Here is a 26,517-nt window from a genome sequence, read left to right on the forward strand (position 1 = left end):
TGGACAGGACAAATATATAATAAACACATTTTTAGGATTTTCTCAGGGAACAGTAACCCCTTTCTCTGATTACCCTCCTTCTTCACCATAGCAATAAACCAGTTTATGGATTCCTTGAATTATTTTTTAGACAACTGGATGATATTTTGTAGGGAAAAGCAAAAGGTACACGAAAACACGTTTAAGAATGGGATTTCTGAGTCAGATCTGCCTGGAGGAAGGGGTTTAGATGGGTAATTTGAAGAAGTCATTACTAGCCCTGATGTTAATGTCATAAATTCTCAACTTATCTCTAAGAATAGAGGAGTGTGACCAATCCCAAATGGCAAATCTTCTGGAACACATTTATATTTGGGTTAGGAATGTCTCCTTACTTACTAAATAAATAAACAAACAAATAAATAAATAAATTTAGATGAATCTGATGTTCTAGAGAAGAGGCTGGCAAACCTGTAAAGGACCAGATAATAAAATATTATTCTTTGCTTGTTTCTCAGCCTTTTGGCTAAGATCAAGTGAAATATTCTTTGAGAGCCATATGCAGGCTCTGTTGCATAGTCTTCTTCCTTTACCCTTTACAAATACAAAAACATTCTTAGTTCATAGGCTCGTGAACTATGTTTGGCCTGTGAACTGTAGATTGTTCTAGGGAATCTCAGTTTAAAGAAAGACAAGCCATGCAGTCTCAGAAGATGCAGGAGCTGTTTAATTACCCTGTCCCAATTCCTCCTCACTCCTTCCAGCCAACGTTTACAGGCGATCAGTATCTCAGGAAGAAGCTTAAGGATAACGGGTCTCTTGCAACCCTTCCCTGTTCAGGGTTCTCAGTGTCATCCCTGATACATAGAAAATGGAGGGGGTAGCAGTCTGCAAAATGAGAAACTGAGTATTATCAGACACCAAATTGACTTCTTTGTTACACCCCCCAGTGATTTCAGTTCAGATGTAATTCTCTGTGATTCTCACTGATGTTCATGTTGCAGAGAGTTATCACTCTTGAGCCCTCCTGTAGATGCGTAGCCTTCAGCACAAGGAGGAGGGACAGGTAGTGGTCTCTCATCTCCAGGTCCATCTCATCTATGCTCAAGATCTCCTCAGCAAGGATCCAGAAGTCCACCAGTTCTTTACCTACAGATCAGAAAGGGTGAGCACAGAGCCACAGCCCAGTCTTGCCCCTGCAGTGGTTGCATCTGGGGGCAGCAGCTGATACCACTCCTCACCACCAGCCTGCTCTTTGGGCTCCAATATCACCATTAGTCACTTCTTTAGGTTAAGGCATGGTCTTTAGTAATGTCATAATGTAGGGGCAGATGGAGGGACGGAGAAAAGGGGCTTAATGGGTAGGGATCTTTTGTGACTTCTGTTGTTGTTGTGAGAAAAATTGTCACTTTAGGGAAAAACTGCAAGACTCTAAGGATGGATCGTGAGACATTTGAGTTTTAGCCAAAAAAAAAAAAAAATGAAGATGAGAAGAAAAGAGAATATTTGCTATAACGTGGACCAAGAGCAGCCAGAAGAAGAATAATGGAGCCCAAAGGTGTCAAAGACTACATTCCCTGTTTCACAACTTTGCCAGGGCTGGAGTCTGAGTGACAAACTTAAAGATGGTCTGTCTAGTTCTTCCCTCTCCACTCCCTGGAAACACAGGATTTCACCCTTAAATGAGAGCTTGTCCTTAGATGAAACTTAATGCTGCTGAACTGGAGTGCTGGCTTGTGTGGCAGCTGACCTCCCAGCACTCATCAACCACTGGACCCAACAGAATAGAAAGCTATGCATCCCAACACTTGTGCTTCATGTTTGTTTATCTACTTGTTCCTTGTCTGTTTCCCCACCATGTGGCAGCTTTATTAAGTGGGGATTTATGGCTCTGTTCACAGTGGCTGCCATACAGGTGGTGCTCCACAAACACTGTTAAATGAATGGGTGGATGGATGGATAAAAGAAAGGCACTCTGATTGCTTTTGCCCTAATCTATACCGTGGGCCCATTTTCAAAGACTTTCATGCAAACAACAATAATAAAACACCATATTTCCCATATACACACCCTGCTGTCAGTAAGTGCTCTGGGGCATCCTGGAAGCTGTTGAGAACTTGCAAAGGCTCCAGAAACAACTCAAGAACCTACCTGTACTGCTGGTGAGGTAGGTACAGAAGCGCCACATCCCTCTGACCCCACCAATGCACTTATGGAGTAGCCACTGGTCTGCTTTTCTCCATCTCATCATCGTGGCTGCCAGGAGAAGTTCATGATGAGAGAGAGAATGAGCTCTTCCCGGAGCACCTCTGTCAGCCTTGCACAGCTGACCCCCATTCAGTCAGTGTGAGTGAGGAAAAATAGTGGCCAGTTGGATGAGCTTGTTATAAGTATGTGGTACTTCTGAACATAGGAAAAGACCCTCTTAGTGACATGCATAATATGAAGGACCCACAAACAGTACAACCCACAGATTAAAAATACCCTCTGACCAAGACCTCTTGCCTTCTGTAATCCCCACCTGACAGTGATTTTGCCAGTGCAATTCTTCCAATATATATATACTGGGATGGATGAAGGAGAAGAGGATAGGAGTATATTGGGTGTTTTGTTACATTTTAATCAATTGTATCTCCTGAATCTTGACTTTCCCCAGGCTGAAGCTGAGAGTCAAATTATCAATTCAGCTCTAGATGGAAATTTTATTGATTCATTTTTTCAATAAATATTTATTACATGTCTACTACTTAGTACCATACCATTTTAGGTGTTTGGGATGCACCAGCAAACAAAGTCCCTGCCCTCAAGGAGCTTACATTCTGGTGAAGGAGACTGATAATAAATAATAACCATAGTAAATACATTATCTGGTGAGGTCGAACGTCATAAGCACTACAGGAAAAAATGGACAAGTAAGAGAGGGTAAAGGGGGTTGGGAGTGCTAGGGCAAGAGTTGGATGAGTGGACACTAGGGTCATCAGGGTAGTTCTCCACTGAGGAGGTGAGATTTCCACAGAGATCTGAAGAGGTGAGAGAGAGAGCCAGTGTGGATATATGGAGAATGAGCATTCCAGGCAGAGTGCACAGTCAATGCAAAGCCTTGAAGTGAGAATGTATCCAGCATGTTTGAGGAACTGCAAGCAGATCAAGTATAACTGGAACGGAGTAAGCAAGGTGGGGGGAGTGGGAGCAGATGAGGTCCTAAAAGTACTGGGACCACATCGGTAGGATCCAGAAGACCATTGTAGGGGCATTGGGTTTTACACTGAGACAGGAGCCATTGGTTGGGTATGGAGCAGTGAGTAGAGGAGTGACATGATCTGAATTAAGTTTTAAAATACTCTCTCTGGCTGCTGAGAACAGGAGAACAAGAGAAGAAGCAAGAGATTAATTAAGAGATGAGTTCAGTAGCCAGGTGAGAAATGATGGAGGCTTAGACCAGGCGGTGAGCTATGTTTGATTCTGGATATATTTTAGGCAATGTTTCCATGTTGTGTGTCCACCGGTAATTCTCTCATTTCTGACAACTAATGCACATAACCTATCTGATCCCTGCTTATTGCTCTAGGTACCAACAATTCAGCCCAAGATTTCACCCACTGCTGCATTACATTACAAGCTGAGGTACCCTCCCATCTAAGGCTACAAAGCTGGCCAGTATTTGTACCTTACTATGAAATAACAGGCACAGGATCATTATGCAGCCTGGTTTCCCATATTTCTCCACACACACACTCTCATGCTTACCTCCTTCTGGGGAGTTAATGAAGCCGATGAGCTCTTGACAGAGAATGTAATGGAAACACAAGTTGGTTTTACAGAAGAAAGGTAACCGGTATTTTTCCAACCAGGTCAATAATCCTTTGTACTTTGCAATCTAGGGTTCAAACAACATGGGAACAGAAAAGAGAAACGGAACTGAATGCTAAGAAATACAGCTTAGCAAGGGGAAACAACTTCATTCCTGCAGTATCTGGCCCGCAGAAGAGGTATATTGATTAAAAATAGTATCTAAGGGGAGTGAAGACTTGAGCTGAGGTTCCCAAAGGAGTGAATGAATTGGTAGGAAAGAAAAACCTTGGTCTTTTATCAAAAAATTGTCCTTATTCCTGAGTGAAGTTGTTTAAGAAAAGATCTAAGTCTTGTTAGGTAGAAGAGAAGCAAAAGAGATTTTGATCTGTGGTGTTGTCATAACTCTATTCAACTTGTTTCTTTGTAAGCACACTTAAAATTTCTCACAAGTTCCTAACCCATATCAAATGCACAACATGTACAAAAAGACACAAAGACTCACATCATTTATAGAACAGGTGGGATCCCTGAAGGACTGAGCCACCAGAGAAGGAAGAAGAATATAATTTTTCTTTTTACTTGTACCTCTCACTTCTTTTCACCTGGTTTTTTTTTTTTCATCCCTCCTCATCCATTTCCTAACTGGCAACCACCAGTTTGTTCTCTGTATTACGGGTCTGTTTCTGCTTTTATTTGTTCTTTGGGGTTTTGTTAGATTCCACATATAAGTGAAATCATACAGTATTTGCTTTTCTTTATTTCATTTAGCATTATAGTCTCTAGTCCCATCCATGTTGTCACAAATCACAAGATCTCTTTTTTTTTTTTTTTTTTTTTTGTGGCCGTGTAGTATTCTATTGATGGACACTTAGGGTATGTCCATATTTTGGATATTATAAATAATGCATAAACATAGGTGTGCATATAACTTTTCAAATTAGTATTTTCATTTTCTTTGGGTAAATACCCAGTAGCGGAATTACTGGATTTTATGGCAGTTCTATTTTTAATTTTTTGAGGCATCACCATACTGTTTTCCACAGTGGTGACACCAATTTACATTCTCACCAACAGTGAATGAGGCTTCCCTTTTCTCCACATCCTCGCCAACACTTGTTTTTGCTTGTCATTCTGACAGGTGTAAGGTGGTACCTCATTGTAGTTTTGATTTACATTTTCTCGATGAATCATGATATTGAACATCTTTTCACATGTACATTGGTGATCTATACCTCTTTTTTTTTTTAAGATTGTATTAATTTTAATGAGAGAGAGCACAAGCAGGGGGAGGGTCAGAGGGTGAGAGGGAGGCAGACCATCTTAAGCAGACTCCTTGCTGAGTGCAGACCCCTACATCGGGCTCGAGCTCATGATCCTGAGATCATGGCCTGTGCCAAAATTGTAAGCCCAACGTCTAACTGACTGAGCTACCCAACCACGTCCATCTGTACATCTTTTTTGGAAAAAATTTCTATTCAGGTCTTCTGCCCATTTTTAGTTGGATTTATTTTTGGTGTTGAGTTGTATATTTCTTTATATATTTTTGGATAGTAACCCTTTCTTACATATATATCACTTGCAAATATTTTCTTCTTTCACTAGGTTGCCTTTTTGTTTCCTGATGGTTTCCTTTGCTGTGCAAAAGGTATTTATTTTGGTATAGTCTCAAGAGTTTAATTTTGCTTCTGTTTCCCTTGCTGAGGAGACATATCCACAAATATGTTGTTAAGGCTGATGTCAAAGAGATTATTGTCTGTGCTTTCTTTCAGGATTTTTATGGTTTCGGGTCTCACATTTAGGTCTCTAATCCATTTTGAGTTGATTTTTGTGTATAGTAAAAGAAAGTGGTTTCATTCATTTGCATGTAACTGTCCAGTTTTTTCAACATTATTTAAGAGACTATATTTTCTCCCATTGTATTTTCTTCCCTCCTTCATCATAGATTAATTGACCATAAAAGTGTGGGTTTATTTCTGGACTCTACGTACTATGGATAGATCTATGGGTAGATTTATCCACAGATCCAGCCAAATTGATCTATGTGTCTATTTTTGTGTCAGTGCAATATTGATTTTTACAGCTTTGTAGTATATTTTAAACTCTAGGATTCTGATACCTTCAGCTTTGTTCTTCTTTTGCAAGACTGCTTTGGTAGTCTGGAGTCTTTTGTGGTTCTATAAAAATGTTAGGATTATCTGTTCTAGTTCTGTGAAAAATACTATTGGTATTTTGATAGGGATTGAATTGAATCTGTATATTGCTTTGGGTAGTACAGACCTTTTAACAATATTAACTCTTCCAATTCATGAACATGGTATGTCTTTCCATTTGTTTGTGTCATCTTCAATTTCTTTCATCAGTGTTTTACAGTTTTCAGAGTACAGGTCTTTCACCTCCTTGATTAGGTTTATTCCTAGGTATCTTATCCTTTTTGGTTTAATTATAAATGCAATTGTTTTCTTAGTTTCTCTTTCTGCTATTTCATTATTAGTATATAGAAACACAACAGACTTCTGTTTATTAATTTTGTATCCTACAACTTTACAGAATTACATAAATTACATTTATTACTTCTAACTTTTTTTGATGGCATCTTTAGTGCTTCATACGTATCATATCTGCAAATAGTGACTGTTTTATTTCTTCCTTACCAATTTGGATGCCTTTTATTTTTTTTATCTGATTGCTGTGGTTTGTACTATGTTAAAAAAAGTAATAAAGTGGACATTTGTGTCTTATTTCTGATCTGAGAGGAAAAGCTCTCAATTTTTCATCATCAAGTATGATGTTAGTGGGTTTGTCATATATATATGGCCTTTATTATGCTGAGGTATGTTCCTTTTCAACAAACTTTGTTGAAAGTTTTTATCATGAATGGATGTTGAATTTTGTCAGATGTGTTTTCTGCATCTATTAAGATTATCATATGATTTTTTTATCCTTCATTTGTTAATGTGGTATATCATGTTGATTGAATTGCAAGCACTGAACCATCCTTGTATCCATAAAATAAATCCCACTAGATCATAGTAAATGATCCTTTTAATGTATTGCTGATTTCAGTTTGCTAATATTTTGTTGAGGAGTTTTGCATTTATGTTCTTCAGAGATATTGGCCTGTAGTTCTCCCTTTTTATAGTGTCTTTGTCTAGTTTTGGTATCAGGGTAATGCTGGCCTTGTAGAAGGTATTTGGAAAATTTCCTTCATTTCCTATTTTTTAGAAGAGTTTGAGGAGAATAGGTATTAATTCTTCTTTAAACATTTGGTAGCATTCCCCTGTGAATCCATCCGGTTCTGGTATTTGAAATTTTCTGATCACCAATTCAATTTCATTACTAGTAATTGTTCTATTCAGATTTTCTATTCCTTCCTGATTCATTTTTGGAAATTGCATGTTTCTATGAATCTATCCATTTCTTCTGGGCTGTCCAATTTTTTGGCATATAATTTTTCATGGTAGTCTCTCATAATTCTTTATATTTCTGTGGTGTTGGTGGTTATTTCTTCTCTTTCAAGAAAATAAAGATTTTTTAAGTTTTAGGGGTTTCCTAGGGAAATCAGATATAAGAATCAGAGGGGAGTGTCTTTCTAAGCTGTCCAGGTCTCAGAGAAAAACAAAATCTTGTTATGAGTATGGTTTAGAGTGATCTTTCTGATCCCACATGCCACTGGTACAGCATGCAGAAGTCATTGGTAAGTCTAAGGTGTACGTAGTGGAAAAGGAGAACAGGAAGGGGGAAAAGGAGAAAAGAAAGACAATGGACAAAGAGAACATATAAGAGATAAAAAAGATTGGGAGAAAGTTTCTGAAGGAGAATCGTAGGGTAGTCTTAGGAATTGAAGAGTGACACCTTACCTTAAGCTATAACTTATAATGCAAATAATCACTATGTGGCCAATAGGCTGACACTTCCTATACTGCTCACATGGCAGGCATTGTCAATCAGTTCTCAGACTTTTTCTTGATTAAGTGCTGCCCCAGAGTTCTTCTAAATGGCATTCCAAACATTTGCTACCCAATTATAACAGTAGACATGAAAGATGAATATCATTTGCTGACCATAGACTAGAATATAGAACAGATAATTCACCAGTGATTGTCTGCCCAAGTGGTAAAAACACAAAAAGGAGAAAGGTCTACTCAAGTGGCTTGATGCTGTTTACAAGGTCCTACTCACCTGCTTTATAGTTTCTTCCAGAGTTACCCTCTGGACTTCTTCTTCCTTTTATCTCTCTATCTCTCAATTCACACTTCAGATTTAGGTCCCTCTCTCCCCATCCCAAAGGCTCTACCATTTAAGAATCTTACCAAGTTATAAGGTATTTCTGGCCACAAGCTCCACTGTGAATTTTCAACAGTATAAAATGGTGTCTGACCAAAGACCTGCAAAAGAAAGCTAGGAAACAGCCAAAGAGGTAGAGCTTCTCTTCACAAATATGTCACACTCCAATTGCAGCCACAAGGTAAGGGAATTCCATTGATTTCCTATCTCAAAGGACATTAACTCTTAAATTCATTCCCCTAAATCAACTTGCCTTGCAGAAAAGCACCCAAAATAGACTAAACTAAAAGATTCATTGATCTTTTGGGTCTGTTCTTCCCCAGCCTGGGAGTTATCTTGTCTGTGTACAAAGGCCAAAGCCCATAATATTATTTTGCATTGAATTATTCATTTCTTTTTTTTTTAAAGATTTATTTATTTATTTGAGAGAGAAAGAGAGAAAAACACAAGTGGGGGAAAGGGTAGAGGGAGAGGGAGAGACAGAATCGTCAAGTAGACTTCCCTCTTCCCTCTGAGCAGATCCTGATATAGGGCTCAATGCCAGGACCCTGAGATCATAACCTGAGCTGAAACCAGGAGTTGGACACTCAACTGATAAGCCACCCAGGCACTCTGCATTATTCATTTCTGCATGGATTTAGAGAGTTAGAGCAAAGACTTGAAGCTTTTTTATAAAGAGAAACAGCTTTGGATTTGCCTCAACTCTTGAACTGGAGAAAGTAGAGAGGCCGAAGAATATGAGGACTAGGGGTATAAATTACTTAGTGGAGGCAATTAGAGTGTCCAAAATTGATAGATAATTCTATATTACTGTCCTGGAGAAGGGACAACCAGCTTTGAGACTAATGGGCATGGGGTTCTATGTTTACAGGTATCTAAGCTTAGCATTCTCACCATAGGTACCAACATGTCTCGAAGTATCCCCACATCAATTGTGATAAACTAGAGGGTCTAAAGCCCTAACTCCTGGCTGCACTCTCAGCACTTTATTTCAGCCTGACCATCTCCCCAAGACGATCAGCTCCGTATTTTGTCAGTCTGAGGCCCACTCCTTCTCTCCCCTTTGTTCTTGGCTATGAGATATAAAAGGAAGGCAGTGGTACCTATTGTACCTTACAAATATCAGGCTGTGAAGGAGGCTCAGTCCTTAGTGACCCCTCTCTGCTCTGCACTCGGGGTTTGACGTGACACGCCCTGCCCGGCACGTGAAAATGCCTTTATGAGATGTGTGGTAGGGCTAAGGAGTCATGAGGTTATTGTGGGAGTAGCACATGGAAGCAGTCTCACCACATGATGTTGGTACCACAGAGCCCATGAGGCTGATGTGGAAAACATGCCAGGTATAGAGCCTCAAAACCTGGTTGGGTCCTGGAACTTCCCCAGACTTGCCATATTTTCTTAGGCAAGTCATTTAATTTCTGAGATTCATCTGTGAGAAGGGAATGGTGTCCATCACCCAGGGTGATTATAGAAATTAAATGGCCAAATTATAAATTGACAGTGGTATTCAACAGGAACTAATACTGTCTCTCTAAATAGACCATAGCTGCCTAAATGGCCAAGACTTTCTTACATTCTTGGCTGGCATTCTACTTTCCACACCATTCTCACCATTTCTAGAACATTAGTATAGGCTGCATAAATTGTGTTGATGAATTAACGAGAATGCCTCACGATTACTTCTGTAACCTTTCATTTAAAAAAAGACAGTAGCACCTGACTCCTCCCCTAGGTACCAACTCTCCCTGCATTAAAACAGTGACAAGTCCAATATTTTTCTTCCTAAAAAATCTCTTATTTATTCCATTCTCTTCATTCTCTTGCCTTTAGACCTCCCTCACTGAAATAATCTCCTAACTGGTCTCCTTGCCTCTACCATGATCCCCCAGATAGACCAAACTATGGTCAGACTTCAGCAGAAATAATTTTCCCAAATCAAAGTCTGGTCATGTTACTTCTTTACTTGAAACCCTTTGATGGCTCTCTAGTACCTTCAGAATGATGCCTGCCTGCTCTCAGAGTCCATCTGTGCTGTTTTGTGTCTTGCTAGGTCTGCCTGTCACAACTTCTTCAGCCTGCCTTAGCTGCTTAGAGTTTCTCCCCAAGTACCACAAGATTGTTCTCTCTGGTGCCTTTACTTACTCCATTCTGTTTGTAAGGTCTCTGCTTCTTAATACTCAACCCCTCCCCCACCCCATCTTTTCCTCCTACCTGTTTATTCACATTTTGCTCCCCATTTTCTTTTCCAGCCAATTGTCAAATATGTTGTTGTCTTTAAAAACTTGCTTGTGTCTTCTATTCACGGAAGCCCTTCCTGACCTACAGCTCTGATGCACTTATACTCTTGCTGCCTTCTAGACACTCCTATCATGTCACTTAGAACCCCATTTGCACTTACCTTAAATATTATTCTCATTAGACTGGGAATTCCTTGAGAACAGCAATGGCATCATTAATATCTGTATCCCCAGTACCAAGCCCACTGGCTGGCACAAAGTAACTACCCAATAAATATTTGTGAAGTAGCACAAAATGTTTTTTCCCCAGTTGTATGAAATTTCACCTTTTAATATGTAGTGTTACATGGGAAAGGACACACTGAGCCACAAATTATACGGCACAAACTTTAAAATATAAACAGAAACTTAAACCAAAAAAGATAGGGATCAGTCTAGGTTTGGATCTAACGTTTGGATCTGACGTTTCAGATTTTAGCTGCATGGGTTAAGGAAATACATGTTCGGTTTCAGGCAACAGCTTAGAAAGTGCTAGATGCCAAACACCTGGTAAGAAAAATAGAGCAAAATACGTAATTCAAGGTCCTTGTCCTGCAGGAATTCACAGTCTCACAACTAAGTGGGAGAGACACACCCATACAATACAACAGGGTTGGAAAGTGCCAATGGGACTCAAAGGCAGGGAGAAATAAGTTTCTATTAGGAGATAGAAATTTCTCAAGAATAGGATTTAAGTAGAGATTTGAAAAATGGTTAAGACTTTGGTAGGTGGTGGGGCGCCTGGGTGCTCAGTCGGTTAAGCGGCTGCCTTCGGCTCAGGTGATGATTCTGGGATAGAGCCCCACATAGGGCTCCCTTCCCAGTGGGAAGTCTACTTATTCTTCCCCCTCTGCCCCTCCCCTCTTATGCTCTCCCTCTCTCTCTCTCAAATAAATAAATAAAATCTAAAAAAAAAAAAAGACTTTGGTAGGTGGAATTATAAAAATTAACAACACAGCCAAGAAGGGGTGCAGCGGTGAGAAAATGCCAGGTGTACTACGTGAGGGTGCAGTTGCTGTCCCTACAGATCTGGGTGCCAGCAGAGGATGTGATGGGAAATAACCAGACAAGCAAATGCAACCCAGAAAGCTGAGGGTTTGGGATTTATCAGTAATGGGAAACTCCCAGAGATCTTAAAGGAGATTCTGGTTCCTACTTATTTGCTCAAATTTAAATAGTCTTGAGTTAGTAGTTTATTTATTTATTTTTTAAATGTAACTCAGCTCAGTGTGATTCACTATTTGGCTATTGAGCAAACATTTGAATTTAATTCTGGGAATACTTACCGGAAGAGAAAGAAATGTGTTGAAAAAGTCGGCAAAGATTTCATCCTCTAGCAGAATTATAAGATTTGTAGAACTGATTATCTCTATATGGGGAGAAAAAGCAAACAAATAAACAAACAAATAAAACCTTATGAACCAAGGTTGTTTTCGGGATGAGAAAACAAAGAAATAGCACAGATTATTTAACTTGGCCAAATCTCAGCATTTGATGACCTTTAGGGTCATCTATCTTGATTTTTCCTTCTTTCCAGGACTCTTCTGTGCAATAATGCTCTGCTTAAACACTCCCAACTGTGGGGAACTCACAGCTTCCCAGGGCTACCTATTCCATTTATGAAGAAATGAAATTGTTAGGAAGACTTTCCTATTGTAAACTGTCTTCTTTTATCTTCTTTCCATTTGCAGAAATTCTGCTGTCTGAAGTTCAACAGAATTCATCTAAGTCCTCTTAAATAGTTTGATGCTCCCATATTTATAAAACCATCTCAACCTTCTGTCCACCTCCAACCCTTCTGGCTCATCAGTCACTAAACAATTCTTCAGCCATTCTTCAAATGGCCTCCTTTTACCTGTGTCCTCCCTCTCTGACTAGAGTGGCACCTGCAACTCAAGCACTCTGCATGCTTCCCAGGGAAGAGCAGAGCCAACTTTGTCCATTTATATGTTCTATTGGTGTGGCCCAAAATGGGGTTAGCTTTGGGTCCTGCCATATTACACTATTAACTCCACTATCCACTATCCTTTATTCATGCAGTCACTTTTCAGAAACCAAGGGCAGGAACTTACATTTATTCCATTTGAATTTCAACTTGTTGATTTAGACCCAACAAGAACTTTTCTGAATACTGATTGGGTCATGCAAAGTATTTATTACTCCTTTCAGGGCTGATCATTGTGTAGTGGAATTTAATCTGAGGGGATGAATGTTGAATGTCATGAAGCCAAGTACTCACACAGGTGGACTGTGTGTCCCCTCAAAGTTTGCTCTAACTCACTGTGTATGCTCTTTAATGCCCAATATCCAACAAGTGAATAATCCAGTTGTTTTATCAATGCCCAGCATTTTCCCATCATACCCAAAGTTTATAATGAACAACATATAAAATGAGCAACATAAATACTATATTAGTCCTGTCTCTTAGTCTAGTTAAATGTCCGGTGAGAATAGTAAGTGCCACTCACAGCTGCTAGAGTGCAGTTGTGATAATATAAGAAAACTAAACATTTTTCATAATGATGGTCGCTATTATCTTTGTGTAATAGAAATAGGAACCCCAAATCAAACACTATTGCAATATAGCTGATGTCCAGTTTGCCCTTTGCTACACAGATATCTTTGCTCTTCTTTTTAGAAGCATTCACTGATCTATTTTATGTCGTCCACATGAATGACTCCAAAACATATGTTTTTAGTCCAGACTTCTTTCCTTGGCTCTAGTTCTAAATATCCAATGAGCTATGGGACATCCCTCCATGGACATCTACTAGCACTTCCATCTCAACATTTTCAAAGCTGATCTGATCATTTTGCTTCCTAACCTGATCTTTTTCCTGTATTCCCAATCTCAATCACTAGAACCACCACTCTTTCAATTGTCTAAGTCAGAATCCTGAAAATCATCTTTGATTACCCCCTTGTTCTGTTTCTCTTCCTCTCAAATACTCCCCTAAGAAATGGAGGACCATGTTATGTGGTCTCTCCTCCTACATATCTCTGGAATCTATCCTTTCCTCTCCATCCATTAAGTCACTGTCCTTTTTTCAGGTCCTATCATCTCTCACCTATTGGTCTCCCTAACTTTCCCTTCCAAGCGCTTTCCACATACTGCCACTATAGTCTTTTAATGCTGTGATTGTTAAAGTCCTTCCAAAACTACTCAGCATCCTACAAATCTAAGGCTTCACCAGATCTGGCCTTTGGGTTATGTGCCAGCACCATACCATGCTTCCTCCTGTTTGCCAGCCAAGATATTGCTCTTTCCTACACGTGCTATGCACTCTCACTTTCAATCTCCATATCTCCATATTCCCATCACTTAAAATGTCCTCTCAACCCATTTGTTTGCAAATCACTAGTCATCAAGAACTGGTTTACACATGATCTTCTTGGTGAACCAATCATGGTAGAATCTACCACAATTATAAAGTCAGTCGCTACCCCCTGCACCATTATTTATATCTCCCATTATTATAATTAACAAGTCACTGTTTTCTTCCATTGATGTATCATCTGTCTTCCTCAATAGACTGAGCTCAATGAGATGAGGAGCTCTGTCTTTTAATATTCTTCTCCTAGGCACTAAAGTGCTTACATTAATATCGAAGCTTTATAAAAGTTGAATGAACTGTTCTTTCAAGAGTTCTTCAGTCTTTTGAGCTTTTGTTCAATTGTTGATTTATCATTCAGAGAGCCTGGCATGGATTTTTTAATAAGATTATTGAGACAATCTGAATGCAGGAAAGTGGGGTTTGGCAGAAATTTCCCAATTGATTGTGTTCCATAGCTATACATGCTGATGGTGACAAGGGGCTTGACTATGACAGAATTTGCCACTAATAAGACAGTCTTAATGGGGTATAGAAACTAGGTTTTCCACACCTTTCCCTTCCTTATCCTACTATGTCTTCATTCCTGTGTTTCTATTTTCACCTGTTCTGCCTTAAAACTTCCTAGTAATTTGGGCAGGCCTTCAACATTCATTCCATACAATAATACTGACTTGGGACCAAATGAAATCATTGGGTAATCCCAAACCTCATGCTAGCCTTCTCCCTGGAGGAGACATGGCACGTGATAGCCCAATCTGTGTTTTCCTTCCTCCTTCTTAGTTGCTTTACTCTTCTATGATTGGGGCTCTGTCCTCTTCTTAAAGATCAGGTGGCATAAAGTGGGGGTGGGAGTTGGGGAGGAGGAGAAGGAAAAAAGGAAATAAAGGGCATGAAACGTAAAAGCCGTATGTGGTTTAAGACTGGGAAGGTGAGAGGTTTGCCTTATGTAGGGGGAGCTAAAAGCCTCAGAAACATCCCTTTTAGATACTCACCGGCATTGCTCATGTTGCCATGCTTTCCCTGCCACTGTGATTGATTAGGAGGCAGAATTTTAGCCCCCAGTCAACAGAACTCCACCCCTTGTGAACATGCGGTGACACCCCCTCCAAGGGGTTCCAGATTCTATCAGGAAGTGGCCTATTTCTGTCTGGTGTAGACCTCAGTCTGAAGATAAGTCTTTGTTACCTCATCTCCTGGATCTCCTGGAATGTACCAGACTCTTCCTATACTTAGGCTTTTAGTCCATATACTATTTTGTGTGCTCTGACAAGTTCTTCATAGATTATTTTCAAGTTATACAGGTCCTGAGTTTTAGTTATGTCTCTCTTTTTTTTTTTTTAAAGATTTTATTTATTTATTTGTCAGAAAGAGAGAGAGAGAAAGCAGACAAGCAGGACGAGAGGCAGGCAGAGGTGGAGAGAGAGGCAGGCTCCCTGCCGAGCAAGGAGCCCCATGTGGGACTCTATCCCAAGACCCTGGGATCATGACCTGAGCTGAAGGCAGCGGCTTAACCCACTGAGCCACCCAGGCAGCCCTAGTTCTGTCTCTTTATCTTGACTCTATGCTTCAGGGAAACAAGGATCTGTTCATTTATTTCTAATGTGTCTCTTGTGTCTAAGATCCTTCTAGAAATTTAATAGGTACTTGGTGAATGTTTAATGTTTAATGAGTTGACTTATCTTCCAGATAAGCTGGCAAATTCAACCAACTATCCATGTGTGTTTTCTACCCTTTCTCCTCTTTCCCAGATAGTTTCTCTTCTGGTTGGCTGTGGGTTACTTCATAATCCATTGGCATTGAAAAGGAATAGAATAAACATTCGTTGAACATCTTCCATGAGGAAGAAGCTAGGCTAGGTATTTATAGTTTGTTCTAATTCGATTCTTAACCCACAAACTAGAGGTTATTACCTCCCTTTCACTGAAAGATAGGAAGTACAACACAGATTTTAGTCTGCCTATTTGATTCAAGAGCCCATGTTATTTCAAACATGCTAGTAAATCATACCTACTTTTCACATGCATTTGAATGGACTTAAAAATAAACCCCTTGGACTTCTTTCAGTCCCTGGACTTCTTTCAGAAATTACTATGAATCTCTTTCCTGATCTTTACTGAAGAGATCTGCTGCCATTTCCAGGGTAAACATACACTGGGGTAAGGAGACACCCAGAGATCTGGGAAATCATTGCATTATAGATCTGACCCAACACACAGCCACTAAGTACCAGAGCTGAGATGTGAACTCAAATCTATCTAATTCAAAAATTTCCTGTAGTTGCCTGTGAATAATCATCATCTTGGGGCACCTGTAAAATATATGGATCCCCGAGCCCCACCCCTGCCCTTCTAAGTCAGAGCTTTCAGAGGAAGGACATGGTAATGTACAAGTACCCCACGTGATTCTTATCACACAAGTTTGGGAGACATCTGATTCCCTTTCCTTTTGGGAACTAAAAGGTCTTGAAAGGTCAGGGATCATGCTTGAAATGCCTGTAGCCAGTGATGTTGGCTTTTAGTCCTTGCCACTGTTGAGTGACAAGGCTCCATTAAGTTGTTAATAGCTCCAGTAGCCTCTCTGAGCTTCAGGGAAGGGTGGGTGAGTGATCTGGAGGAGAGCTCGCAGCCTCATTGAGGACAATCCGTTAAGGAATGTGGGTATATATATCAGTGTTACATATGCCATTCTTTTAGGAAGAGACTGGAAAGGTTTTTTGTTTGTTTGTTCTTCTTTGCCCAGGTTGTGATAGCTCTTTTCCAAAGGACAGGATAAGCTAAGGAATAGATGAGATTAGAGATTAGTAAACCATCCAGAGCTTTGCCCTGATATCTCTCTCTCTCTCTCTCTCTCTCTTTCTCTCGTGTGTGTGTGTGTGTGTGTGTGTGTGTGTGTGTGTGTGTGTATTACACTGACTAACAAAGGAGGTAACTGATAATTGATTGAAGAAATATGGTAGGCTACCAACTCATCTTGGAACACAAATCTCTTCACTTTAAAAATCAAAGTCACTTTAAAAAAGAGTGTTTGGTCTTTACATAAACCAAAGGAAGCATAACATTTTTTCAAATGTAAATGATTATTGGTGGCTCATTATTAAATGCCTGGCACCTTCCGAATTTCTTTTCTTTGGGATAAGAAGATTTTTTAGACATGACAGGCTTCCCAACTATTCCAGAACTTTTCAAGTCTTTTAACCCTTTCTTGGGTATGACACTGATTGACTCTTCTCAGTAACTTCTGGCTAAATTATTAAGGTTTACAGAGGTGATGGTCTTTTATTTGAATATTCACTTCCTATGGGAAGAGAACCAGAAAAATGGAAGAATTGTTTGATAAGATAACCAAGTGCCCGACAGCCCTCCAGAGAAAGGGAATTCAAGACTCTGGTAGGCTGATGTTTTCAGTGAACAGAATAGCCAGGAGATACTGCCTGCCGAAATAATACCCACCAGTTTACAAAACCCCTGGAAGCTGAGTTTAGTGATTCGTAAGTCCCAAGGTGGGAGAGGATGAGCCATCTGGAAAGGGACTGAAGAAAGGGTGTTAAACACCTAGAAAGTTGGATGACAGTAAATTGTAAGAGTTGCTCCCTTGCAATCTGTTCTCTCCAACTGGCATCCTCTTTTAACAGTAGGACAATGAATCACACTACTTAGGAATTGGGTGAAATGAGCTGAAAGGAAATGGCATAGACGAAGTGGTACTCCACGTCCCGTAGTGCCCGGCAGTAGTAGGTACCGGCTAATGTATGTTCAGTTTAGCTGAGAAATGGAAGTGAAGGCCATATGGAAAGCTTGAAGTCCTGCCCAAATATAAAGACCTAAAAATTGTGATTGAGGAAAGGGGACACTGAAAGAGGGTCCGGGAGAGATAAAGCAAGTAACACAGAGTCATTGTCCCAGTGTTAACTTAGGAAAGCTTGAGATATAATATCGACAGACAATAGAATTCTCCTAAGCAAAGCTGTGCCTTCTGATTTAGAACTTTGTGTGCATTACTGCTCATTGTTAGCTATCTAAGGAAAAGATGCAGCATGCAGAGTTTAGACCTTACTCCTAATTTTTGTCATCTTTGCTGATATAATAGATTTCAATCAAAGACTTCAGAATGGTGGTCGATGAAATACATGTAATTCTTAAAGTCAAAGGAAGTGCAATTGTGTCCTACATAAAGGGGTTAAAATGCTACATAATGGTACATAATAGGACTTGGTGCATTTAGCTACAGTAATACAGAAAGAGAATAAAAACTGGAAAAGACTTTCACTAAAATAGGGCTATTTAGGGCTAAATAGGGCTATTTAGCTAACAATTCATTTTAAGGAAAGATACTGAAGTTATAAGAAGTATAACCTTTCTTTTTCTTTTCTTTCTTTTTAAGATTTATTTATTTGACAGAGACAGCAAGAGAGGAAACACAAGCAGGGGGAGTGGGAGAGGGAGAAACAGGCTTCCCACTGAACAGGGAGCCCAATGAGGGGCTCCATCCCAGGACCCTGGGATCATGACCTGAGTTGAAGGCAGATGCTTAACAACTGAACCACCCAGGCGCCCCAAGAGGTACAATCTTTTGTGACTGGTGATTAGTGAAGTCTTGGCCAAAGGCAAAACAAAAACAAAACAAAACAGAAAACAAAAAACAAAACAAAACAAAAATATAAAAACAAAAACCAAAGTAAAACAGAAAACAAACAACAACAAAAATGTATATAATCCTACAAAGAAAGGGTTAGTCTTGATCTTATATTCTTTGACCTAAAATATGTATAAAAATTCTGAGTTTTGGACAGAGAAGCCTCAAGAAGTTGGCAACAATAATTTTATTTCTTTTGGTTGAGTGGGTAAATTTAAATTTAAATTTTATAATATGAAACAACTAAGGAATTTCAACTAACAAAATATGGAAATGGCATCTGTTTAGGAAAATTTTTTTCCTATGATTTATGATATGCATGATTTATCAAATGCATGATTTTATTGAAAGATGGTGAACAAATGATAGCAATTTTAAATAATATTACATTTATAAATAATTTTTTATGTCAAGTTAAAAAATTTAATAATTAGTATATCAATGTATGCCTAATCTATTGGATGTTAACTGCAATACAAGTAATTGCAAATGCTTTTGTTATTTTGGAACAATATTCCCCTTCAATTAGTAAGAGCCCATTAATAATATTCTGCCTTCAAACTGAAAAGTAAATTATTAAACTTCTCATTAAACAATTTTGTGTGGCTCTTCCTTAGCCACCCATCCTAAGGGACAGGAACTTGGTAGTGTTCTCTGTATCACTGGGCCATGAAATTCCATCCCTGGAACTGCTCTGCTAAGGTTGTGTTTGCTGGGCTTTGGTGTCTGAGCAGAGGAAACAAAAGACCTCAGAATTCCTATCCTGAACTCCTCTAACAAACTCCTACTTATCCATCAAAACGCAGAAGAGAATTAAACCAACATTTCATCTGTGCTACTCCTGTCCTAGATATTTTATTTACTCCTTCACCAACTATTTGATGCATATCTATTATGTGATGAGCTAAACAAAAGCATTTTGATTATTTTATAAAGTTGCTAAAAAAACAGCAGCCATTTCAGCTTGAAGGGCGTTGTACACTTTTTTTTTTTTTGAGATACACACATATCTATCTATATATAAATGCATGGATATTTATACATGTATACACCTATATACCTTATGTATCTATATATCAATGTTTCCAGTTATCTATCTATAATCCATACCTAGTATTTGAATTCTGTGTTTACTCAAGTCCACACGCCTAAGTCTAACAAGAAACAAACAGACCTTCATTATGTCTACCAGATGCCTGGATAACACCTGCTTATGGATTTTTTTGCCCTTCTCTTCATCCCTTCCTTTTTTTCTAAATTGATACTTGCAACACCAAACAGAGCAATGACCTTTTCCAGGCTTATGTAAAAATGTGCCCTCTGGTGGGCGGTGGTGAAGATTACACCTTTCTCTCTACAACTCGGGGGTTTTTGCTGTTGCTATTGTTTCTAAATTTATCTTCAGTTGGTTTTACATTCCAAAGGTTTTACATCCCAAGATACAAATCCAAAGGATTACTTTCAGAGTGCTCATGCCTACTGTGATGTGAAGAGAACAGAAAGACCCTTTCATCCAAACATCAGGTCTGTCCATTCCACCATTGTATCAGCCCTTAGTAATAATTCTTTGTGGCGTTGTGACCGTGCTAATATTTATTATTTTCCTCAAAGGTACATATTGTGAGACATAATAATATCGGGAGGCATTAATTTACTACAGGAGATGAGTTCATCAGCATCTACCAGGAGCTCAAAAGTACTCAGAAAGGGACAGATCTGTCAGTAGATGATGGTATCTGTCATCAGAAGATGGTATCTCTTCAACTTCATCTTTGTAGAGAGATAATATCTTGAAATATTAATATATTAATATTAGGCTTTGCTTTTCCACCCTTGTAAATAACTTTTTCCCCAGTTAGTGGCAGACACTGCCACAAGATGAGGTTTGATTGTAATTGTAAGAAAAGAAGAGTCAATTTTTTGATTAAAAAAATCCAAACCATGCTCTTAATTCAAAAATAGGAGGGCTGAGTGAAGTAGAAAACAGAGGTTTGCCATATCAGTAGGAAAGAATGCAGAGGAAAAACAGATTCCCTGCTTTCCCAACTTCACGACACTCGAAGAGGTTCAGCTAGGGTTCAGGAAGGATGAGTTGCAAGGTTAGGCAAGTCCTGAAAAATACCCAAGACTGTGAGGGAGAAACAAGGGGAAGGGACCCAGAGGTGACAACCAGGAACAGGGCAGGACCTACAGAGAGGACTGCAAAGCTCCACGGGTCACCAGGACCAAGGAGAGGCAAAGAAGCTGAACTAATGCCTAAGAAATATTTTATTTCCACCCCACAGACCACTGTTATCCCCAGTGGAGAGCAGCATTGTAACCTGATTGGATACCCTACTGGTGCAAGGTGAAAGCCCTCCCTGGAGAGTTGGTGCCTGCCGGTCACATGCATGCCATCCCGCATTCAGAGACATTGCTGACCACCCCTGAAATGACACTGGGAAGCACCACCCCCTTTGCAGTAACTCTAAATGCTCACAGCTCCTCAAACCACAGAGTAGAAAACCTTAACAAGAAGACAATAATTTGGGGAACCTGGGTGGCTCAGTGGGTTGAAGCCTCTGCCTTCGGCTCAGGTCATGATCCCGGGGTCCTGGGATCGAGCCCCGCATCAGGCTCTCTGCTTGGCAGGGAGCCATTTTCCTCCTCTATCTCTGCCTGCCTTTCTGCCTACCTGTGATCTCTCTCTGTCAAATAAATAAATAAAATCTTAAAAAAAAAAAAAAAAGAAGAAGACAATAATTCACCCCCGCTACACAATAACTGTTGAACTAGAAAATTAACCAGGAAGAATAAGTCCAGAACCAAAGGAAGACAGGTATGTCCAGTTTTCCTAAGAACTAGAAGCAAAAGGGCAACCGGAAGGATGATGACCCCCTAGAATCTCTGCCCCAGCCTCACTCTGTCGTAAGCCTGGATATTATAATCATGACCAAGAGTAAGAGAAGCCTAACAGATTGTCTGTATCCTGGGCACAGCAGGGAAAGAAGCATAGCAGGGGTCATAAAGACATTGTTTTGCAAGTTGCCAGCAATTTAACTCTACTACTTAGAATTCCACCTCTGTGGACACCCAGGCATGGCATTATACGACATAACTAGATATCTGACTGCCTTAAGCTAGTGTTTTTTTTAAACCTTTTGAGTATTAGATTATCATCTATAAACCTACATGATAAGATAGGTGTGAGGATTAAAAAATTTTTTTTTTGTGGGATAAATAAGCCACTGAATTTCACGACACATGAGAACCAGAAAGGAGTTGTTTCAGGTGAGTCTACTACTTGGAAATGGATTGAGGTGTGTACAGAATAATGGGCTGATCTATCCAAGCAGAAGAATCTGACAGACTCTACACTCAGTGAGACTCACTCCTGGAAGCACACGGGTCCTTTTGCGCCCTCGCTATGTGCAAGGTGCTGCTCTGTTGTGCTAGACCCTGCGGAGGAAATTGCCTTCCAGGAGTGTGGTGATGTTATCATGGTATCACATATGCCCGAACTCACCAAAATATATACATTAAATATGTGCAATTGCTTGTAAATTAAGTATATCTTAATAAAGCTGAAAACAAAAGATCTCTTTGACAAACCATAAGAAAATAATTCAGCAATTGTTCTCTGAGCCCTTTCTAGTTAAAATAACAGTTTAGATTTTGTGTAGGTATTGAAGAGATCCAGAAAGAGAAAGGGTGAGGAGGTGCTTACTATGATGGGTAAATTATGATGTACTAAATGTAACTTGTGGTCAGTATTCTCTTGGGTGAGTGAGGATATATATATATATAAAGACCCAAAGGGAAGATATAGTACATTTATTTTCATGTTCTCCTGGGGGAGATGTGAAGATTACAGAGAGGAGAAAGGCAAAGAGAATGCCTTGGCTGGAGTTGAGGAGAGGAAGAGGAGGTGGGGGAAATACTTGGGGAGCCGAGAATGAAGGTCATTGTGACATGCCTCTTGTGTTTCAGTTGCCTGTCCCAGCACACTGCTCAGCAAATGAGACTGAGAGAAGCCAGAGGGGAGACGGTGTAGGTCCATCCCAGGAGAGTCTGCTGCCTCTGTCGTCTTCCTCTCTACCACCACCACTTCCCACAACTTCTCATCCAGGTGTTTCAGAATGTGCAGGTGATAGGAACCATTCTGGGCTTCCCCAGGTTCGGACATCAACAAATGTAACAATACCACACAACGGAGAAGCCGTAGACCCAGATCATCAAAATGGCAATGAAAGCCACATGCCAGCAGAAGAAGGTGGTGACAAATATAATGTTGTTTTCATCATCGTCCATCCATTTATAGCCAGAAATTGGTTTGTACAGCATAAAACCTATCTGAATCAGCCAAGAGCCTGTCAACATATAAAAAAAGGCCTTCATCACCCAAAGTTGCAGCATATCGGGAGCCCACAGCTCTGCGACCACCACCAGTGCCAGCAGGAATATGGCCTTGGTGAGCAGGACGTGGGACTGCAGCTCCACACCTTCAGAGTCCTGCATGTGAGACACCATCAGAGGCAGAAAGAGAAACATGCCCAGGGCTTGGGCGCCCTGCTCCAGAGCAGCACACCGCTGGGGCAGCAAGTTCTGGCTCACCACATCCACACACCCGCTCAGAAAGAAGGCCATATAGAGAGTGAAATGTTGCCACTGTTTGCGGTACAAAAAGTTTCTCTGATGATATATCTTGCTGATAAGTACAAACTGTCCCTGTATGTTATGCAGCTCTTGGGCTGCTAAAATGAAGGCACTTAATATCTTCACCAGCCCAACATAACATACTTGCTGCAGTCTTGCCCATCGTCCTTTGCTCCAGGGATAGCGTGGCAGATACTGGACAGGGTAGTTGCATATTAAGGCCCTGGAGACTAGTCGTGCATGATAAAGTCCATAGAAGAAGAGAGACAGTCCTGGGTACAGATGGCCCTCAAAGCCTCCCATGGAACTGAAGGTAGATCTGACCGAAGGGAGAGAGAAGCAGCTCAGAAATGTTCGCCTTGGGTTCTAGAGTGTGGAGGGAGCTTCCTGAAGCCTACTTATATCTTCTCTCCAGCTTGCTGCATCCACATACACGGAAAAATGGCTTTGGAGGAAACCCAAACTTATGCTGGGGTGGGTGTCATGGTTTCCGTTCTGGTCTTCTGCTCTGGTTCATTGATAGCTAACCAAGCATTGCCAAACAGTAAAATAAGCATATTCTCCATCACAGTGCCTGGACACCTACAGTTCTCAGAGATTATGCTATAGACTCCCCTTGCCTCTCCTCCTACATGCTCTTCATGCCATCGCTATCTTCCTTACTTCCCAAATTCATAGATCTTAAGGAAGAACCGAAAGAAAGCGTGGAGAGGATACAGTGTGGGGCATATCCCTTAAGATTCCTCATATATAATCTCATACAAGTGCTAGGTACAAATGTATTCTCCTGGGTAGAAAGAGTCTTGGGTAAACATATACGTACAATATTCAATTTCTCTGACGTTGTTTGAGGCTTGCCAGAAAAATATTCCCACCTGAGGATCTGTCTTCTGCTGATCTCCAGAGAGATCTTTCCTCCTGAGAGTCTCTCCTCTGAGCTGAAGCAATGTTTTTCCAAGTTAAAATGTAGGTGAACAGGTTCTACTCAGAGGTGCTAATTCGGAATTTCTTGAGGGTGGTGTCTCGAAATAAGCATTCCAAGACACACTCCCAGGTAGCTCTTAGGCGGACTAAAATTTGAATCACTTAGTAATATGTATGTACTGGTTAGAAAGAAGATCCTATTAAACTAAGCTTAGTGTGAAGTAGCCATCAAATATTTTCTCTCATGGAATAAGCATTTAGTTAGAATGTAATGGTCATATAACACTTCATGACAGTCATTCAAGTGCAGGAATGTCTCAGGTTAAATTTTTCTCATACTGATCCTACAGATTTCCATTTTGGTTCATTTGTTAGTAAATTCTCTTTTGGTCTACCAACGGATCTTCCATTTTATTTTATAATTTTTAAAAAAGATTTTATTTATTTATTTGACAGACAGGGATCACAAGTAGGCAGAGAGACAGGCAGAGAGAGAGGAGGAAGCAGGCTCCCCGCTGAGCAGAGAGCCCGATGCGGGGCTCGATCCCAGGACCCTGGGATCATGACCTGAGCCAAAGGCAGAGGCTTTAAACCACTGAGCCACCCAGGTGCCCCTATAATTTTTGCTGATATAAAAAAACCACAATTTTAGATTGATCTTCATATTAACCATCTTGTTGCATGTACCTATGCTCTTGCTAATTTTCAAATGATTTTTTATAATCATATGAACTTCAATAATGAAAAAATGATCTCCTTTTAGATGCACCTGTCTTTTCTAATTGTCTCTCCCAATTGCATTAGCATGACAGAATTCTGTTGTTGTTTTAACTGTGAAAGCTCCCCTCTCCTGGGAAGTATCTCCTCTAGCCACGTGGGTTAAATGGGAGCTGTCACTTGCTGACAAATCCTGCTTTCCTCGTCACACATCAGTCAAGGGATTGAGCGCCTAAACCATTGAGGCTGATCTAAACCCTTCGCCAACAATTTAACTAAAGAAAACAGCTCTCAGCCCTTTCATAGATTATATCAGTTCTGCTTACAGCAGAACTAATTAGCATATTGGGGTTATATTTCCTTCTCCGTGGATCCATTAATGTATTCATTATCTGTTGCTGTGTAACAGTTTAACACAATTTAATTCTGTGGCTTAAAACAACATGCATTTGGGGGACTGGGTGGCTTAGTTGGTTAAGCGTCCACCTTTGGCTCAGGTCATGATCCCAGGGTGCTGGCACCCACGCCTGCATAGGGCTCCCTGCTCAGCGGGGAGGCTGCTTCTCCCTTTCCTCCCTGCTTGTGCTTTCTCCCTATCTCTGTAGCTATCTCTGTGTGTCTCTCTCTCAAATAAATAAATAAAATCTTAAAAAAACACAACAATATGCATTTATCTCACTTCCTGTGGGTCAGGATGCAGACAGAGCTTTGTCAGTCCTCTGCTCCCAGTCTCAAGAGGTACAGTCATGATGTTGACCAGGCTGCACTTCATGCTGAATCTGAGTCCTCTTCCAAGCTCACGGGGTTGTAGCAGAATTCAGTTATTTGTAGCAGTAGGATTGCAGTCCCCCTTTGCTTGCTAACTATCATTTCTCATCCACTAGACTGACAAAAATTAGCTTGACAACTAACTGTCTGACAATGTGAAAAAAACAGAATAATGAACATATTGCTAATAAGAATATAAATTGATACAATCACTTTGGAAAAGAATTTGATATTATATGGCATAATATAGAAAGTTGAAGATCTACAGCCTTACTTGTATATGGTATATGGTAACGCATCCACACAAGGATCATATGCAGGAATGGTCCACAGCAGCCCTGTCTATAGCTGGCGGAGAGAAGGAAGAATAATAAAAATGTCCCTCAACTTTAAAATATATAGATGAACTTGTATGATATTCATAAAATAAAATATGGTAGAGAAGTAAGAATGAAAAATACAGCTACATTCAACAACATCATGATAATTTTATGTGTTGACTGAACCCCAGGATGCCCAGATTAAACATTATTTCCAGTATATCTGTGAGATTAACATTTGAATCAGTGGATATTGTAAAGTGGATTGTCCATCCCAATGTGGGTGGGCCTCATCTAATCCTTTGGGGACTGAACAGAACAAAAGGCAGAGAAAGATGGAATTCATACCTTTTTCTTCCAGCCTGTCTGCTGATCTGGGACATAGATCTTCTGGCCTTACACTGGGTTTATATCATCAGCTTCCTTGGTCTCAGGTCTGTAGACTCTGACTGGAACTATACTACAGTGTCTCCAGCTTGGAGACAGCAGATGGTGAATTTCTGTGCCTTTGTAATCATGCGAACCATTTCCTCATGATCAATCTCCTTTATATATATCTTCTGTGGGTTCTGCTTCTCTGGGGAACTCTGACTGATACCAACATGGAACCTCAAAAATATATTTAGATGAAAAAAGAATGTCACAAAATAACATATACTGTGAGGTTCCACATATATAAAAAGGTCAAAACCACACAAAATTAAACAATGTAAACACATACATAGAACCATAAACAAAATTCAGGAAAGTGGTTACCTCCCAGAGGGGAATGAATAGGATAGATTTGAGAGGGACACAGGCATGGAAAATAACAATGTTTTTCTGTTCTTATAGTTGGTGGGGACCACAGGAGTG

At 40.1% G+C, this 26,517-nt stretch overlaps 2 protein-coding genes across 4 annotated transcripts in view; both read right to left on the reverse strand.

Annotated features, from left to right (window-relative positions):
- Positions 1-14,752, reverse strand: part of RGSL1 (regulator of G protein signaling like 1) — a 73,622-nt gene extending 58,870 nt beyond the window's left edge. The window contains exons 1-6 of one of the 3 annotated variants that reach the window (XM_032862695.1): positions 14,659-14,752; positions 11,618-11,700; positions 8,082-8,156; positions 3,727-3,856; positions 2,131-2,235; positions 967-1,128 (exon numbers count right to left, since the gene is read on the reverse strand). In XM_032862695.1, coding sequence (XP_032718586.1) covers positions 967-1,128; positions 2,131-2,235; positions 3,727-3,856; positions 8,082-8,156; positions 11,618-11,700; positions 14,659-14,671 — 568 coding nt within the window. In that variant the 5' untranslated portion in view covers positions 14,672-14,752. Of the gene's footprint in view, positions 1-966; positions 1,129-2,130; positions 2,236-3,726; positions 3,857-8,081; positions 8,170-11,617; positions 11,701-14,658 lie in introns of all 3 variants that reach the window. The other 2 variants (XM_032862696.1, XM_032862697.1) reach the window with 2 other exon arrangements.
- Positions 14,753-22,385: 7,633 nt separating this feature from the next.
- LOC116870716 (transmembrane epididymal protein 1-like) lies at positions 22,386-23,236 on the reverse strand. Its single transcript, XM_032862698.1, has one exon. The coding sequence runs from the start codon at positions 23,234-23,236 to the stop codon at positions 22,463-22,465; it is 774 nt and encodes a 257-aa protein (XP_032718589.1). The 3' UTR covers positions 22,386-22,462.
- Between the last annotated feature and the right edge of the window lie 3,281 nt (positions 23,237-26,517).

Source organism: Lontra canadensis, unplaced genomic scaffold, assembly GCF_010015895.1.
Source record: "Lontra canadensis isolate GAN:19392208 unplaced genomic scaffold, GSC_riverotter_1.0 scaffold24, whole genome shotgun sequence".
Lineage (NCBI taxonomy): Eukaryota > Metazoa > Chordata > Mammalia > Carnivora > Mustelidae > Lontra > Lontra canadensis.

Excerpts from the sequence above, each read along its gene's own strand:
- LOC116870716 (XM_032862698.1), bottom strand. The coding sequence starts at position 23,236 with ATGGGAGGCTTTGAGGGCCATCTGTACCCAGGACTGTCTCTCTTCTTC.